Below are 16,368 nucleotides of genomic sequence, written 5' to 3' on the forward strand. Positions count from 1 at the left end.
GTCCTGCAAAAGAGTGCACCCTAGCTCTACGCATGAACATTATCAACAAGACCAACGCCTCTGAACTCCAGGGTTGATTCAATTCTACATCCGAGTGATCATTCAACGCGCCGACCGTGCCATCTTGAAGGTTACTACACATCGTTGAGGATCTCCACTTTCCAAGGTTGTCTGGAATGGCGGACTGGGACCCTCGCGTGTTCGCACGTGTGAGAGAATGCGTGCGATTTCTGGAATTTTAGACAAATTTTCCGAGCCCCATGTCAAGAGATTTGAACTATCAGTCATCCGATGATTACCAGCATCTCATAATGTAGCCCGACTAGAAGAGCTGAGAGGGACTTTCCCCCCCCCCCCCCCCCCCCAGCTGTAGTTGAAGTTGGGGTGAATGGACCAGAGAACTCAGTGGCGGATGATCTCCGCGCCCAAACGCGCCGCGACACGTCCTCACGTGATGATGATGCCGGAGCTGCTGCTCGAGCCCTTTCCCGTTTCGCAGAACGGGAGAACCGCGACTTTAATCTTGCGGACTTAGAATGAGGGACCTGCATTCTTACTGTCCATTTGATTATTGACTCTGAAAAGACAGTCGACTGTTGTGATGGTGCTTCGAATCTCACTACTCACACTTGGTTCACGATCCAATCGTTCATGGCGCACAGCGTTGTACCAATGGAATTCCTCGGTCTGGACGGTCAGCCATCCATCTGATCGCGAGACCCACGGAGAACTGATTGCTCAAGGATCTACGCTTGTCGAGGATTCTCCTTGAAGACAAAATTACGCGCTGACTGAGCTGTGCACTTGTGCAGTGGCTCATCAGCACAACGGTTTTAGCTCTTATCATCTGTAGCTGAAGCCTCCCTAAAACATCAAACTGACAAATATTCATTCTGTTCACATACAGAGACAGGTCAGGCGTCCGCTGGTCAATTGACATGGTGCATCAACTTCGCTTCTGGGGCAATACAAAGCTAGGCCGCTCGACTGCCAGAAGTATTCCGGTTGTGGGAGAGGTCCACCTGCAGTCGTGTACCTATGAAATGATATGAATCGTAGCATGTGGGTGTTAACCTTCCACCTCATGTTGCTATGGCCTCCTCGCTAAGGGTAAGATATCTGGGCGTTTAGACAGGCGAAGTGCAGCATGATGCTCATCGATCAACTCTCGCCCCATGCTTCTTCCAATAAGTTTCATTCGCACAGCAATCTGAAATATTGTGCTCTCGACTGGTGTTGGTGGATGTTGATGGCCTCGGGTCTCGGCATACTGGCGGGATCGTCCCGACGCGCGCACTCTCGCACAGGGACCGTGCCATGGAGATTTGTACAGTCATCTTCTCTGAAATTGACCAAGGTACCAGTATACCTGCCAGGTACCCTGGGAACCCTATATACGGGTGTTGAAAAGCCCCAGTGTTGACCAGTCATGGGCTTGTTGGGTTGGAGTTGGAAGAATGTCAGGCGACCACCCCGACGGCTGGCTGCGCAGGCTTATGTTGCTGTCGAGACACCAGAGCCCACTGGAATAACTTTCTCCAGCAAGAGAGTTGAGACTCGAAATTGAAATCGACAGTCTAATGATCTGGAAAGAGCTTCTTCTAATGGAAAAGGCATACACTTTCAATTCAGTTACTGCTGTACGTCACAAAGAGCGCATGTGCCGAAGGAGGAGACAGTGACTCTAAAAGTGGGGGAGACCCGTGACAGGGCACGTGAAGGGAGAAGGGGCCCACAGTTGAAATAACCTTAAAGGAGATACAGTACACTTAGCGTATCCAGCACCCTTTGGCATCTTACTGTAGATCTCATGCTGCAGGACTGGAGTATTGAGCGAGAGAAGACGAGGAGGACGTCTGCTGATAGTAGTCAGTGATGTCGGTGACTGTAATGATGACCTCTGGTCGGGCCACGAACTACCATGGACTTGAATCTACCGAGAATTGGTAGCAGCCTGCCTAGTCGGACAAGTCCGCTGACGATCTCGGTTCCACAGACGGGGGGCACTGGGTGTATGACCAGAATCATGTCCGGCGCCCTCCTTCAGGCAGCTGTAGAGACATCGAACCAGTGAAACAATGAGGGATGAGAACGAGGGCGAATGCAGGCGATCGCGTGTGGTGAGTGTCATACGATTTGCGCCACTGGGGAGAACAGCTCTCTGCCTCGTTCCACAGCTCCGTCCAAGCCCCCGTCAACCTCTCAAACTCTATTCCCCGCGTCAACCCAACACCGTCTGTGCTTTCAAGACTCACCACTATTCCAGCCGACCGAAGAAATTCCCTTCGAGGCTGCTGACGACCACATCCAGCCCATTGCTGCCGGTTCCCAGCGTTGCTATCGCCATCTTTCATTGGTTCTTCCGAAAGAACCGAGGAATCAAGGGGATGCAAGGGTGCTACTGCTGGGTCTTGGAACCGTTGGTATCCCTTCAGGTGAACAAAGTCTGCCAAACCAACCGATCAGCCCATCCAGCAACCCGACCTGTCACCTCTTCTTTCTTTGCGCACCCCCTCGTCCCCTCGCAAACTCGTCGACTCCGCCGTCAGAAAGACGCATTTTCCAACCTTTCTCTCCCCCGCCTTCGACAGTCGATCGTCACAGTATTCATCCCTCTGAATCTGTGCGTCTCGAGGTCGGCCCGTTCTTTGATTAGACAGTTGCTCCGCTGTCGTAAATCAAACAATCTGCTTACCGTGAATTAAAAAGAGACGGTCGCCCGCATTGCAGTCGGCCCTTGGGCAATACGAACAAGCATCACTCGAGACCTTCGCACCCTGCCCTCATTTGTCCGGTAAAAGTCAATTTCTCGCTCGCCTCTTTCGTCTGCAGTGGACTCGTTGCAGCGTTTACGTCTGAGCCACCCGATCTACGGAAACGTTGGGGAGAGCGCGCCGGACGATATGGCGGAAGATCAAGGTGTCAAGACTACCCACATGGCGATTGTCCTAGGGATTGGTTTGGGAGTTGTGATGCTAATTGTCATGAGTCTAATGTAAGTCATCGTTTGATAAACCCCTCCCCTCCCCCCAAGTTTCGACTCTTAATCTAGCCGCAATGCCCCGTCCATGTCTTCCCTTTTGGCGGTTCGCAGACGATTTGAGACTAAAGAAGCGACGCAGCCTGAGTATTCTCATCAATCGGCGCGATCGTCGGACGGTCTCGCGATCCTCCAAAAATACAGACGAGAGACTCCGCAGTCTGGACGCCGTCTCACCGACGCGCACCCTGGAGGAATGGTGGGCGACCACAAAGGGCAGTCTTGGTCTGCCCGAAGCAGTGGACGGTCATTTTGTGTGGTAAGATACTAATCCTCTATCTTGACTTTAAAGGTCCAGCATTAAGAAGCAGGCGGGAGAACAAGTATCCCCCGATTACTGACCGCGGTTCAACAGTGCTGTGTGTCTCGACGAGGTCAAACGCACGGAAGAGATCCGTGAATTGCAGTGTCTGCATGTCTTTCACCGAGAATGTCTAGAAACATGGTATCTGGGGGATCATTTCAACTGCCCGCTGTGCCACCGCGAGTATTATGTGCCCAAGAGTCCGCGAAGACTCGACTATCTGTGGATGGTATGACTTGAGGCACGAAATCGTCTGTGAGACTTGGAATTCCAGGACGCAGCTTGCTGGTACAAGGTGCTCCATGTGCTGTTGACGGAGATCATGACACACACCACGTGTTCAGGGCATTTTCATGAATGAGCCCCAAGTGACGAGGATGAAATTGACGATGAAATGAAAATGACGAATTGATGAGCCTGCAAGTGATAGTGATTTAACACAAACCGGTACTTTGAGACGCATGACTCTTAGGGAAAGTATTCTGAGTTGAAATCCCAGCTGTTGTAATTGGACCAATTCAGAAAGCTCGAGAGCTCCGTAGTGACATCGTGCATGGCTTCTGCATGTACTGGCTGCGGGTCGAGTACTTGGTCCAAGATGCGCGACAGATTCTTCTCGGCCTCTTTGCACGTGCGGTAGTTGCCGTGGCCGGGGCGTGCAATCCAAGAAAGCATCGATACAAAAACGCTCAGATTACGGATGAGCTCGGCCCTTGGAAGCACGACATGATGCGGACCTGGTTGATGAGACTGATGCAACAGCTCAAGCAGAAGGACACCGGAGCTGGGAACTCCATATGTAAGAGCCTACCACGTCCGAAAGTCAGCAACTTGGGTCACATCACAGTGAAAACAACAGTTGCAGAAGGGCCGTAGTCCTTACGATCCACGAATAATGTCTGTCAAGGTCGACCATGGCGCTACGTCTTGTAGTCATGCTGTTGACGATGCTCAAGACCTGGCGCGAAATGTCACACAGTGCCTCCTGGCCTGTATTGGTGTGTTTGATAAGAGCCCGCTGAATAAGAAAACACGTGTAAAGATAGTTGAGGTAGAGGTACAGGATGGTCAGCCATCCATTGTGATCGTCACTGGCGGAATTTCGATCATAGCGAAGATGATCAGGCGTTGACTCCCACACCGCACGCACGCCTTCGAGGATTTCACTAAATGAGCGAGACACGGTAAGCAAGACCAACCATAAGAAAAGCATGAATCTGCGATCGATGTTGTCAACTCACTTGCACTTTCGAATCAGATCCTGGCCTTCACTACATCCCAACGCAATTTCCAGGGTCTGGTCTCTGTACACCGAGAGCTGGAACCGGATCCGCCCCATCGACATTCGGTTTCGGGTCCCGTTCGTACTCCAGCCGGCACTGTCAAGCTCTGAAATTGCTTGGTTGAGCTTCTCACCGCCTGCCACGAGGTCATCGTCATTGAGATCTAGTGGAGGGGTCAATGTACAATAACGGTAGTTGAGGAGAGGCGGACGACCAAGGAATGTAGCAATGGTCTTGTCCATGTAAAATGCTGATGTGAAGCAGCACCGTCGCCATTGCTTCAAGAAGAAAGGTGAATCGTCTGAGTTTTCGGCATCCACGTGTAAACCAGCAGCGTAGATGGTAGCTGTGAGATCTCCGAGTCGACGCCACGCTTGATAGCCTAAGAAGAAGTCGTCAGCTTTTCTCTTTTTTTTTTTTTTTTTTTGGCACTATTTCGCACCGCGAGCTCTAGCAGCGAATGGACATATCACAATAGGACAGAGTGGTCATACTTGAATCACCATATAACTGTGTCCGCAACATGACATCGTTGTACTGCAGACAAGCCAGCATCTCGTTTGCCATGGACGCCTGATCACAAAAATTTAAGCAAATGGTGCTCGCCAAGGTCAACTGTTCCAGCAGTCGATCCTTATCTCCATGATCACCTCCGTCCGCCACCAGAGGATCATTCTCTGGTGTGACTACCACCTGCTGTCCGCATAGACTGAAGATATTTCCCAGTGCTTCCCAACGAAAATTACTTCCCGTAAAAGAGGCGCAGTACTCATCAGCGGTCATCGATGAATGGGTCAGCAAAGCCCTTGACGAATTTTGACAGAGCTGGGTTGCCAGCCTTTGTAATTGGGAGATTAAGTCATTTGAGTTGAAACCACTAAATATCTCGTCAATTGAATCCAACATGGCATCGACCACGATTTTCGGTACCACGACATTGCAGGATCGAAGGTAGAATTTCTCGATCAGTTGTCGACGAAGCTTGAGGTTATGCAGGAAGAGCAGAACCTCGGCTCCAGATTGTACTCGATCTGGCTCGACGACGAGTACAGGGAGAGGTTCGGTATTCTCGCCTTGCTCAAATGCAATTTCATTGCGATGCTCAGCAAGCACTGCCGTGAAGCTCGTAGAGCCCATATATCCCGGCAACGCCGAGGGTACTTCTAAGGGGGCATAGATCCGTCCACCTTGTAGTGATCCAGATCCAGGACTCGATGCACTGGCAAATGATCATTAAGATAAATTCTCAGAATTTGCAGCCTCGCCGGATGACCGGATGAACATTGTTTGTGACGAGAGCTTACTTGGATGTGGGCTGACTCGTCAATCTTTTCGCAGGCGCAAGACTTGGTCTTGGAACCGCAATATTATTGTCCGATGCCCTGCGCCGAGTCATCGGTGCAGGATGGTAAAAACATCGGTCATTGATCTTTTTGGCTACACATCGACGGCACACTGGCCGTTCATGGTCGCAGCGCTGCTTTGCTCGCCGACACGGCTCGCACGACTGCAGCGTGCCATTTCGCCGTGTGGTCGGGGGTCGTGACCGGCGGCGGTCATCGGCATTACTCATCGCGTCCGTTCAAGATGACTCCATGTGAACAACGCTCTCAGCTGCGGAGTTTCGCGCGACGAAAAGTAATATTTGAGCAGTTTTTTCCAAGGACGGGGGTAGCTCTGGCAGAACTTGTCACTGCGCCGAGGCAAAAATGGGCAATGTCTCATTCGTACTTGGTCTTTGTGGCCTGAGCCTTCAGGCTTTTGGCCTCTTTGATGCGCTTCGCCGCTTACTACTTTTGTCCTGCACATTACCTACACAACACACAGTCTAGCAGTAACTACACCTTTGATTGAATTGGGAAACATCATGAATCATATCTGATACTGTATCCGAGAAGGACTGAATTCGATCTAATCATACCTGGACTGCACATTGAGTTTCGTAATTACTCTTTTCCGGACTCTTTGAGTTCCATGGACTCGTCGGCTTCCCAGAAGCCTGGCCGAGCATGCCTATTTATGGCATTTCTTTGAGTCGGATGAGATCTCTTTCACAGAATTGAGGTCGTCTGTTTGCCCTTTCATACTGTATGCTTGCTGAGCACTGTACTTAGCTCAATACATACATTTGACATATTGGGCTTTGATCTAGGGAGGTTCATTCAGTTGCACGGATGACCCCTAGTTCCAGGCAGAAATTCTTTATTACAAATTGCTCGAGGTATTTCCGAGTCTTTGAGATGATCGTTCTACGTCAATGGAAGCTTCTGATTCATTGCGATGCTTACTTCGATTTCTGTTGCGTTTATCTTACTGGCCGAGTCATTTTCCTGTGATCAAAGAAGCCGTCATTGGGAGCCCCGAGATCAATGACAATAATGGCTTCTTTCCTACCATCAGTTGATCTCAATTCCAATGTCAGGCTTTCTTTGTACGATAGCGCTGGATTTGAAGCAGCAATAATATAAAGATGGTAGTTCCCGAAACGCTCTGTTGTGTTCCTTCTCAACTATCCAAATCGGCCAAGGCTTGAACATTGACCTGAACAAATAATCTATCCAACGTTTCTTTTACGCACTCTAAGCAGAGGGAACCTTGAACCGCCATCAGTCGCAGCACTTGTCCAACAACCCTCGGCGCTACCGTCCACTTCGAAAGCCAGAAATCCTGCCACGAGCAGCAAGTTTCCAAAATCTCTGCTTTCAAGAACACCGGTAAGCTCATCAGAGGTCCAACACAACAGATGGCTCGTAGATCTCTTCCACGACTTTCTGCACCCAATTTCTCGATCGGAGGTTCTGACTCTTCAGACTCATCAGGCTCCGAATCTCCAAAAAGTATGAATCGGTCATACCTTTCTTCTACAGATGGGGCAGGAGACGGCATTGACAATCCAAGGGGCGAGTCGTCCTTCTTCCAAATCACTGACTCTATACAGAATTACCATCGTGAGCAAGCGACAGGTGCTCGCCTGCTCGCCTGGATTCTTGACCCCCAGCTGGCGTGCCCAATCTCCATCTCAGCATACTCCTGGGGTCATATCCAGAATACCGAATGGGATATGAACGAGCAGCCAGATGAGCTTCCCTCGGTCTATTCGGGGTCGAACTTCCTTCCTGTCGACTTACCTGGCATGCAAAGGTCCAGAACCGCAGCGAACCCTTACCAATCCCTTGCCATCTTCAAGTACCCGCCGTCTCAGCCATTCAACTCTTGTCGCTGGATCGGTCGTATCGGAAAGGGTGTCATCTTCCTCGAAGACATCAGTCGGCCTGAAAAGCTCGGCTACCCTTTCATGTCTGAGATGACGAAGGCCATCTATGAAAGGCATTTTGAGCTTGGTACTCTTAGGTATGTCGTCATCTCACATGTGGCTAACTCCGTCACCCGAGGCTTCATCATAGGTGTTTTGCAACATTCGAATAATCAAAATCCCCAAGTTTGGGAGGCAGACACTCCCGAATTCCAGATCTTGCTTGGGACGCCTCTGGGGAAAGTCATTGCATATTTAATGTTGAACGCGTTTCCACGTGGATCTCGACGGATTGCTCGCATCGCCCTTTGGTTCGACGATAAGTCTTGGCCGCACTTGAGATTCGATATTGTGAGAATTCAAAGGTGAAGGTGGAGTGCGCTAGTCTCCCCTGTTCATCGGTATGTATTGTTTCAATCCTTTTCCCATCAACAACGCGCATCTTGGGCATCTCTTTCTCGTCCGATTCTTTTTGGGGGAGTCATTCATCTATGAATTTAAACAAAAACACGATGTCACTTGACTTAACCTGGCATAGTAGTACTGCGTAAGTGCGTAAGTGCGCAGTAGATAGAACCATGGATCGCTGTGGTCGATGATGGGGTAGTAGTGTCCGAGCAGCAAAAAGAGCAAAAGGTAACGTAAGTGATAAGAGTGAGATTCGAACTCACGCCCCGTAAACGAGATCAGGAATTTATGCTAAGGTAGACCTTAACCTGACGCCTTAGACCAACTCGGCCATCTTACCAACTTGTTGAGAATAGTCGCCCACATTGTTAATATGATCCTGAATGACCCATTTAGTCCATTATTTGCCACTTTCGCAACCCGACCGCGCCCGGTGAATTTAAACGATTCTCAAAGTTGTTGCCTGCTTTGGAAAGTGTTTACCAGCTTGATAGAGGGACTTCATGTCAAGTTCAGCAAACTGAAGTCGTTTGTACTGGTCAGCCGCTGCTATTGAAGTAATGGAGTTGGGACTAAACAGCTGCCCGTAGCACGGTAGTACTGCCCGTGCGACTCAATGCATGGCTAGTGCGAATATATAGTTCCTGGACTCGAGGGATGGGGTACTTGTCCGTTGCGACCGTCGGGCAGTATGTCGAGACACGAGTTGAGTACCGCCTGTCTCTCAAGGCAAGACGTGGCATAGCAGCCGATATGGGCCATGAGTAGTTGAGTACACCCAGGAAGAAACGTAGGTGGAACTTGGGACACTTGTACAGCAAGCCTACCACCTAGAGAGCCAACGTCCACTGGTACGATAGGTAGTTTCTCAGAATTTCTGTTTTATAAATCTCCATTATATCTTATTGCTGTTGCTTCAGTACTTTCGGATTCAGCCCGCCATTACTCTTCGTAACACGGCGTTCATCCTCGAGTAAATACACTTGTCCGCCGCCGTAGACGTGACCCTATCAATGGTGCGTGCTTCCCGTGACGACTTCTCACTGCCCCAAAGATTGATTGCCGGCGATATCTCGAGTTCCAATTTGGATTGTATGAGAACCAATGTCCAGCAACTGTAGATCCAGACCGCCATCGATGGACACAGCGTGCCAGCGATGATAAAGACTTGAGAAGAAGAAGAAGAAGAAGAAGAAGAAGAAGAAGAAGAAGAAGTAACCAAGGTCGATTGGGTCATGCTGATCCTGGGTCCATGGAGCCCTTGTTCTAATCAAGCCACGAAAGAAGGACCTTGTAGAAGGCTTCTGGATCCTGGAGGAAAGGCGCGTGACCTAGCCCAGGAAACATGTGGAACGTGCAGTTGGGAATCATCGCAGCCGCTGCAGGCCCCAGCTCAGCATAATGACCTAGTTTGGCGACAACCTCGGGGGGCGATTGCTGCTTTCCAAGGGCAGTCACATCGGCCTCTCCGACCATAAGATAGGTTCGGGTCTTGAGCAGGGGGAGATGGTAGAAAATCGGCTGGCTGAGCAAGGCGTCGGTGACGAGACCCATCACGTACGCATAGTCTGAACCATAATCTCCCGCATAGATGTTGGCCAGCATCTGAACCCACTTATCGTACTGGGGCTTCCACTCAGCACCGTGGAAATAGCTGGCCTGCTCATACGCCTTGAGCGTTGTGAAGTTTTGTGTCAGTTGGCCCTGGTAGGTCGCATCTACGGGCACGTATGGGACGCCCTTGGCAACCCAGTCCTCCAGACCCAAGGGATCGACGAGGAAAAGCTGATCAACATTGTCGGGATACATGAGCCCGAAGCGGGTGGCGATCATACCGCCCATTGAATGCCCCATGACGGTGGCTTTCTCAATGCCAAGTACATTGAGCAGGCTCTTGATGTTCTCCGCTTGCTGATGCACGTTGTAGGAGTAGCCCTGAGGCTTGCTCGACTTGCAAAAGCCAATGTCATCCGGCATGATCACTCGGTACCCAGCAGCCGTCAATCGACGTGCAGTGTCTGACCAAGTCACACTGCAGAAATTTCCACCATGAAGCAGCACAGCGACCTTGTTTTTGTCATGTTCACACGGCGCAGGAACATCCATGAATGCCATGGTCAGGTTTTGACGCTGATTGTAAAAGTTGTACAGCTTCACGGGCCATGGGTAGGGGTAATCGGATCCGTAGAGATTGTCCGGCACATCGCCATCATAGATCGTGCCAACTGGGTCTGGGCTTGACTGCGCCAGAGCAAATGATGCATACGATGATATGGCCGAGATGGCGCTGAAAGCTGAGAAGATTCTCATGGCTGTTCGTTGTGTGTGAGCAAACAGCTGCTCCGTGGGAATCGAGAGGGAGGAGGGCAGAGTAGAAGTGCGCGAAGAACCCCGTTACGTCGGACGATGCATTGTTATATGTAATGGATTGGGCCAAGGTCGACCACTAGCTGAGCTCCTTTTGCTTCCAGATCCAATGCCGACTGCCGACTTGTCCCTTCAACTCATCCTTGAAAAGACCGAGCGTTAGCTTCTGTGGAGGTCACGTAAATTACTTGACTTGGGGTCTTGGTCCGGAAGTGCACTGATGGGGTTAGTTGAATTTAGCGCATTGCGGTGCTCCGCCGATGCAATATTTCTCCGAGTCTGAGCGTGAACTGCCTCGCTCATCCGAGCCAAAGGAGTAGGATCACGATGTTATTGAGAGCTGTCGTTTGTTGGACGATGGGAATTGCTGTTCGTTAATGGGACACCAGTGAGTTGCGACTGGCGTGTTTATGAATTGATCCCCGGTAGTCTCGAAATCAAGATCTGGCCAAAAGATACTCGCTGCCGGGATACTGCGAGTGCCACTGTCAACAAACAACTCGGCGCTATGGATGACCCTGCACGATTCGGATTGAAAGCGTTGGCTGACAGTCTGGCCCGTCATTTACCGCGACCAACATAGTTCGACGGGCATCAATAATACAGATAATACTCAATACTCAATAGCATTGTTGTCTATGAGACGGCAACGTTGTGTGCAGCGGCACGTAAAGCTACTGTCGTCCGTTGTTTACTCCTTTCTACTTAGCGTCGCCCCCAAAACGGCGAGTGCAGTCAGGCACTACTCGCAATTGAGTTAGTGACCAATTTAGTAATTGCAACTTCGCTCGGAGCGCACGGGCAAACTGTAATTTCGGCGACAAATCGGACGGTCTATTGACTGATCCACATGGTACCCCGGTCACTTAGCTACATGACTCTAACACGTTTACATTGCTAGCAGAGCCCGATGAATCCGCACACGGAGCGATCAAAGGATCGCAGAGCGTGTTCGAGACCCCATTAGCTTGATCTGGCTTCGCCACCCTGCGCACCTAGAGGACTTAATTTCCGTGACTCTTTTGACACGACTGGAACTGGCAGAATGTGCGAGTATCCAGGTGAAAAGGTTCTGCGAAGCTCCTTTGAAAGCATAGTAGCTTTCGCCCATATGACATGGTTTGCGATGCGACAGAGCTAGTCGTTGGGTTGGCAATGGCGATAAATCCTGCCTGATCTCGCTCCAACTCCTGCATGCAGTGTTGGAGCCAGGGTCTTGCAGTACATGCACGTCTTCTGTTCTTCAGTCGCGATTCCATGATGGTAGCCAACGAGCCCGGTCCCAGCAGGGCCTCGGAGATCCAGGTACCTACCATTATCTTCCTCATCATCATGCCCCTCTTCGTTGTGACCCGAATATGGTCTCGTGTCAAGACAAAGTCAGGCCTGGGCTGGGATGATTGGACAATTCTGGCTTCTGCGGTGCGTTGTTAAGCTCATGTTGGACACCCTTAGTGCAAAGATCTAATGACCCCTCATACACCTAGACATGCGCGATCGTGGTTATGGCATTGATGCTGGCATCGTGTGCCTATGGCTTTGGTCAACATATCAGAAACCTCGCCAAACCAAATCGATTGATGACCCTAAAGGTACGCAGCTCACTGAGTAGACGCTGTTCTGACAGCATTTGGCAAGACCCTCAAGTTCGCTAATGTCTTTGCCATTCCTGCAGCTGTTTTTCATCAGTCAAGCTTTCTACAAGCTTACAATCAATTTGACGAAGATGTCCATCCTATTACTCTACCTACGAATATTCATCCAGCGATGGTTTCGCATAGTTTGTTTCACCCTCCTGATCATCATTTCTTGCTACATGATAGCTGCACTGTTTGCGTCCATCTTCCAATGCACGCCAGTCGCGCGAGCCTGGGACAAGAGCATTGCAGGACACTGCATCAACATCACCACCAATTGGTACGCCAATGCGGGATTCTCCATTGCGACTGACCTTATGATATTGGCGCTTCCAATGTATCCCATCTATCACTCGAAGATGGCTGTGAGACGGAAGATCGCGTTGATGATGGTCTTTGCCTTTGGCATGTTGTATGTGCCAATTCCCCTCCTAATTCCTGAGCATCCGTCAAGTTCTTCCTTGAGACGAGACTGACTTCTGTGTTTCAAAGCGTGGCTGTTACGAGCATATTGCGTATGCAGACTCTCGATTTTTCGTCAACCAGCCCTGATACGACCTGTATGTCTTCTCCCGAACTATTCAAAGACCTTTCTCATATGATATTTTCGGCCGAGCTAAACGATGATGTCGCAGACGATCTCACTTCCTCCATGTGGACAATTGTCGAAGAGAACATTGCAATCATCTGTGCGTGTCTGCCCATGATGTGGGCTCCACTGGCCAGGCTCTTCCCTTCATGCCTCTCAATCAGCAGAAAGACGGAAAATTCAATGAGCCTTTCTGCTCGAACCCCCAAGGCGAGTCGTGCATCGCAGTCTCACAGGCACTGGCAGAGTCATAGTGATTCTCAAGATAACAGAAGCAGTAATCACCTAGTGATTCCTGACGATTCTCGATACCGTATTTCAGGTGAAAGTGAAGATCGGATTCTCCCCTTCGATGGGGCGGGGGAACCGGGGGACTCAGACAAGCAAGGCATACGAAAGGTCGTGCATTATCAAGTCTCTTCTACGAATAAAACCTGAGAGCATTTTGCTTCATCCTTCTTTTGTCGTGCCATAATAGGCGATAATTCTAGACCGTCAATCTATACAGCTTTCCCAGGTTGCACAGCAAGACTCCACATGCAGTCGATGGAAGTCTCAGAGCCACCCCGATTATCCCCTGCCTTGAATCGAGGCTGCTCTAGGCATCGCACCACGCCCTGATAAATAAATTCTGGCAGATGAAGTACTTGCATTATCAGTACTGGGTGACTGATGACGGATTTTGGCCCCCTTTCCTCTTCGCGACTGAGTGAGAGGTACTGCTCAATGCAAGGGATGGTCACTCAATTTCTTCACGTGATGCCACAAAGAATCCTCGTGAAGTCACCCTCATATGTCAAGGCGTTTCTCTCTGTAGGCTTGAGAATTTCATTCCTGTCCATCCAGCCTTGGACAGTCACCTTGGTCGCTGTATCAGCATGGGGTCATTCAAGATCATCGAGCATGTCCTGGCCGGGCAGCACATCCGTGAACATCCCCATACTCTCGGCACGGGCCGTCAAGAGGGTCTTTTGCACATTGCAATCAAACAGTACATCCCGATCGACCGACCAGAGCCGGCTCCCGACAATGCGATTACGATCGTCGCTCTGCATGCCAATGGGATTCCGAAGGTACGGTCCACCATATCGTGACATTCTCCGAACCGAACGTTCGATGACACGCTAGTGAATGCAACACTCAGGAACTATACGAACCACTCTGGGAGACCTTGTATGATCATTTGAAGCAAAAATCAATACCACTCCGCGGAATTTGGATTGCCGACACTGCCAATCATGGTGCCAGCTACGTTCTCAACGAAGACAAACAGGGAGACACCAGTACGTGGTATAGGCCTGAAATCATTCTGAGATGGGCGCGTTGTGACACTGTATAATGACTTGCTTTCAATGCGCAACAGCAAATCTGTTTGATCACTCACGCGACCTGCTGCACATGGTCAACTGTTTCCGAGACGAGATGCCACGTCCCCTCATTGGTATTGCCCATAGCATGGGTTGTTCGCAACTGTTCGTCGGATCCCTTGAGTCTTCAGAATCCTTCTGCTTTCCATACACCAAGTCAAACTTCAGCTGCCAGTGTCTTCAGCTTACATTCTCATCACAGCGTGAATCTTGCCACCATACACCCTCGACTTCTTTCGACGATCATACTCGTTGAGCCCGTCATATTCGCCGATGGATGGCATCCGCCGTTCAATCCCGCTCGATTTGCGGCCAAGCGCCATGATCTCTGGGACTCACGAGAGGCAGCGGAGACAGACCTTCGTCAAAGCTGCCGTAAATGGGACCCGCGAGTCGTCGAATTATTCCTTCGCTATGGAATTCGGCCAGTCCCGACTCTATTATATAACAATGAAACAGAACCTGATTTACCTCCGGGGGCAGTGACTCTCACCACTACCAAATACCAAGAAATGTGGCAGTACAATCTTGCGAATGTGGAACCCGAATCAGCGGGTTTAGATCACCTTCTCTTACCGGACTGGGATACAAAATTCGCTCGTCCTCTGGGGTATGCTCGACCTGAGTGTTGCGCAGCCATGCGCAATTTGCCCAGTCTTCGACCAAGTGTCCTGTTTGTCTATGGTAGTCGCAGTCCATGGGCAAGTCCTGATCTACAAACGCTGCATGTCAGCTCCACTGGCGTTGGCACCGGGGGAAGTGGTGGTATAGAACATGGGAAGGTGAAAAAAGCTGTCCTCGAGAAGGGGTCACATGTGCTTCTCCTTGAAGATGTCGACTGGAGTGCTCAAACTGTCGCGGAGTGGGTGCAGCAGTGGTTCCAGGGCTGGCTTGCGGACGAACGCCTGCTGGCCGGCTATCAGAGCAAACGGTCAGAGCCTGGGATGCTGAAGGCCTCAGAGGTAGGTCTGCAAATATCCATAGCAAAGGCCCCTGGCAGCAGACCCAAGGAAAAGCTGTAGAGCTGTGATGATGATCAGTCTCTGGTTTCTGATAGCCAATAACTACCGGTCGAGTAGGTTTATTCAGATCGAAGACTCAAAATGAATACTGGAAATTAACGGATAGATCTGAGTATGTTGGTCCAGCGCTTTTTAATCAATCATATTCGTCCTGTCGTCCCGAGAACGACCGAGAAGGTGACCTGTAAATTCAAAACAGTGAATTCCAAGATCCGGCATGGGACCGATAATCACATGCACATCATACCATCTGCGTACCAGCTTGCTCGAAGTAACGTCATTCTCTCTCTTCTCCTTCACCTCCTCCTCCTCCTTCTTCTTCTTCTTCAGGTCCATTGCTGCCCCAAAGGTTGATCCTCGGTGAACTCCCATGACTCCATCGCTCAATCGAATAATGAGAGATCTTCGTTTAGAGTCCCTTTTCCAGACTGATTCGTGGACAGGTACACAGTCAAGAGGTGCCTGAAATTCCTGGTTTCCATCCACACGCTTGTTGGGGGCCACCCGGGGCCTGATGCAAATCCTTTTGCTGACCCCCGCGAGAAGCCCACTCGGCGAAAAGAATAAGCGCCTCGCCAACGACTTTCCATTCCTCAGATGGTACTAGCTTGGCGCCCCAACTCATTGGCCTGCTGCAATTGGGGCGGCGAACTGCCACAACGATCAAACTTTCCCTTTGGAGCGATCTTCCACTGGGTTGGATGTTCTTCTCGCTGGGCCCCGCGATGCGTTGATGGGTCTGCATGATTGCGATTAACCTAATGGGCGGTTCCGCGATAAGTCTTTGGTTGACGACTTGGCAACGAACTTTTCGTCCGTCGTGAAGATTTCTGTTGTCCGCAACCTCGAGGTCACATACGTCGGGTCAAAATCACGGGATCAGCGTGCTTCGGAGGTGGTGGTCCATCTGTAGAACCCGGTGTTCATCAAGCTTGTGCCGCCAGAAGAGTCTCCTTCCTTTCCTCCTTCCTACTTACCTTCCTGCGCAACAGCACGGCGGTTCACAACTTACGAACTGAGCCGCTTACCTCCGGTGCCGTTTCCTTGCAACAGAGAATAGCTCGCACAACATACCAAATTTTACGATCGCATCATTCT

General features: G+C 50.4%; 7 protein-coding genes across 7 annotated transcripts; 4 read left to right on the forward strand and 3 right to left on the reverse strand.

Annotated features, from left to right (window-relative positions):
- Nucleotides 1-2,903: 2,903 nt before the first annotated feature.
- Nucleotides 2,904-3,579, forward strand: N7539_001801 (putative RING finger domain protein; the record flags this gene model as incomplete). Its single annotated transcript, XM_056931404.1, has 3 exons — nucleotides 2,904-2,995; nucleotides 3,123-3,299; nucleotides 3,396-3,579. The coding sequence occupies 3 exons, from the start codon at nucleotides 2,904-2,906 to the stop codon at nucleotides 3,577-3,579; spliced, it is 453 nt and encodes a 150-aa protein (XP_056793435.1).
- A 233-nt stretch (nucleotides 3,580-3,812) lies between these two features.
- N7539_001802 (putative C6 transcription factor) lies at nucleotides 3,813-6,200 on the reverse strand (the record flags this gene model as incomplete). Its single annotated transcript, XM_056931405.1, has 5 exons — nucleotides 3,813-4,151; nucleotides 4,228-4,510; nucleotides 4,586-5,009; nucleotides 5,122-5,846; nucleotides 5,932-6,200. 5 exons carry the CDS (start codon nucleotides 6,198-6,200, stop codon nucleotides 3,813-3,815), a joined length of 2,040 nt encoding a protein of 679 aa, XP_056793436.1.
- Nucleotides 6,201-7,466: 1,266 nt separating this feature from the next.
- On the forward strand, nucleotides 7,467-8,249 carry N7539_001803 (uncharacterized protein; the record flags this gene model as incomplete). Its single annotated transcript, XM_056931406.1, has 1 exon — nucleotides 7,467-8,249. The coding sequence occupies one exon, from the start codon at nucleotides 7,467-7,469 to the stop codon at nucleotides 8,247-8,249; it is 783 nt and encodes a 260-aa protein (XP_056793437.1).
- A 1,305-nt stretch (nucleotides 8,250-9,554) lies between these two features.
- Nucleotides 9,555-10,598, reverse strand: N7539_001804 (alpha/beta fold hydrolase; the record flags this gene model as incomplete). The annotated part of the gene is made up of 1 exon (XM_056931407.1): nucleotides 9,555-10,598. One exon carries the CDS (start codon nucleotides 10,596-10,598, stop codon nucleotides 9,555-9,557), a length of 1,044 nt encoding a protein of 347 aa, XP_056793438.1.
- Nucleotides 10,599-11,912: 1,314 nt separating this feature from the next.
- N7539_001805 (uncharacterized protein) lies at nucleotides 11,913-13,319 on the forward strand (the record flags this gene model as incomplete). The annotated part of the gene is made up of 4 exons (XM_056931408.1): nucleotides 11,913-12,077; nucleotides 12,143-12,247; nucleotides 12,331-12,704; nucleotides 12,785-13,319. 4 exons carry the CDS (start codon nucleotides 11,913-11,915, stop codon nucleotides 13,317-13,319), a joined length of 1,179 nt encoding a protein of 392 aa, XP_056793439.1.
- A 440-nt stretch (nucleotides 13,320-13,759) lies between these two features.
- On the forward strand, nucleotides 13,760-15,270 carry N7539_001806 (putative toxin biosynthesis protein; the record flags this gene model as incomplete). The annotated part of the gene is made up of 3 exons (XM_056931409.1): nucleotides 13,760-13,954; nucleotides 14,026-14,133; nucleotides 14,245-15,270. The coding sequence occupies 3 exons, from the start codon at nucleotides 13,760-13,762 to the stop codon at nucleotides 15,268-15,270; spliced, it is 1,329 nt and encodes a 442-aa protein (XP_056793440.1).
- A 140-nt stretch (nucleotides 15,271-15,410) lies between these two features.
- N7539_001807 (uncharacterized protein) lies at nucleotides 15,411-15,895 on the reverse strand (the record flags this gene model as incomplete). The annotated part of the gene is made up of 3 exons (XM_056931410.1): nucleotides 15,411-15,452; nucleotides 15,529-15,698; nucleotides 15,805-15,895. 3 exons carry the CDS (start codon nucleotides 15,893-15,895, stop codon nucleotides 15,411-15,413), a joined length of 303 nt encoding a protein of 100 aa, XP_056793441.1.
- Nucleotides 15,896-16,368: the final 473 nt, after the last annotated feature.

This window comes from Penicillium diatomitis (assembly GCF_028827545.1).
Source record: "Penicillium diatomitis strain IBT 30728 chromosome Unknown utg000002l_segment0_segment0, whole genome shotgun sequence".
NCBI lineage: Eukaryota > Fungi > Ascomycota > Eurotiomycetes > Eurotiales > Aspergillaceae > Penicillium > Penicillium diatomitis.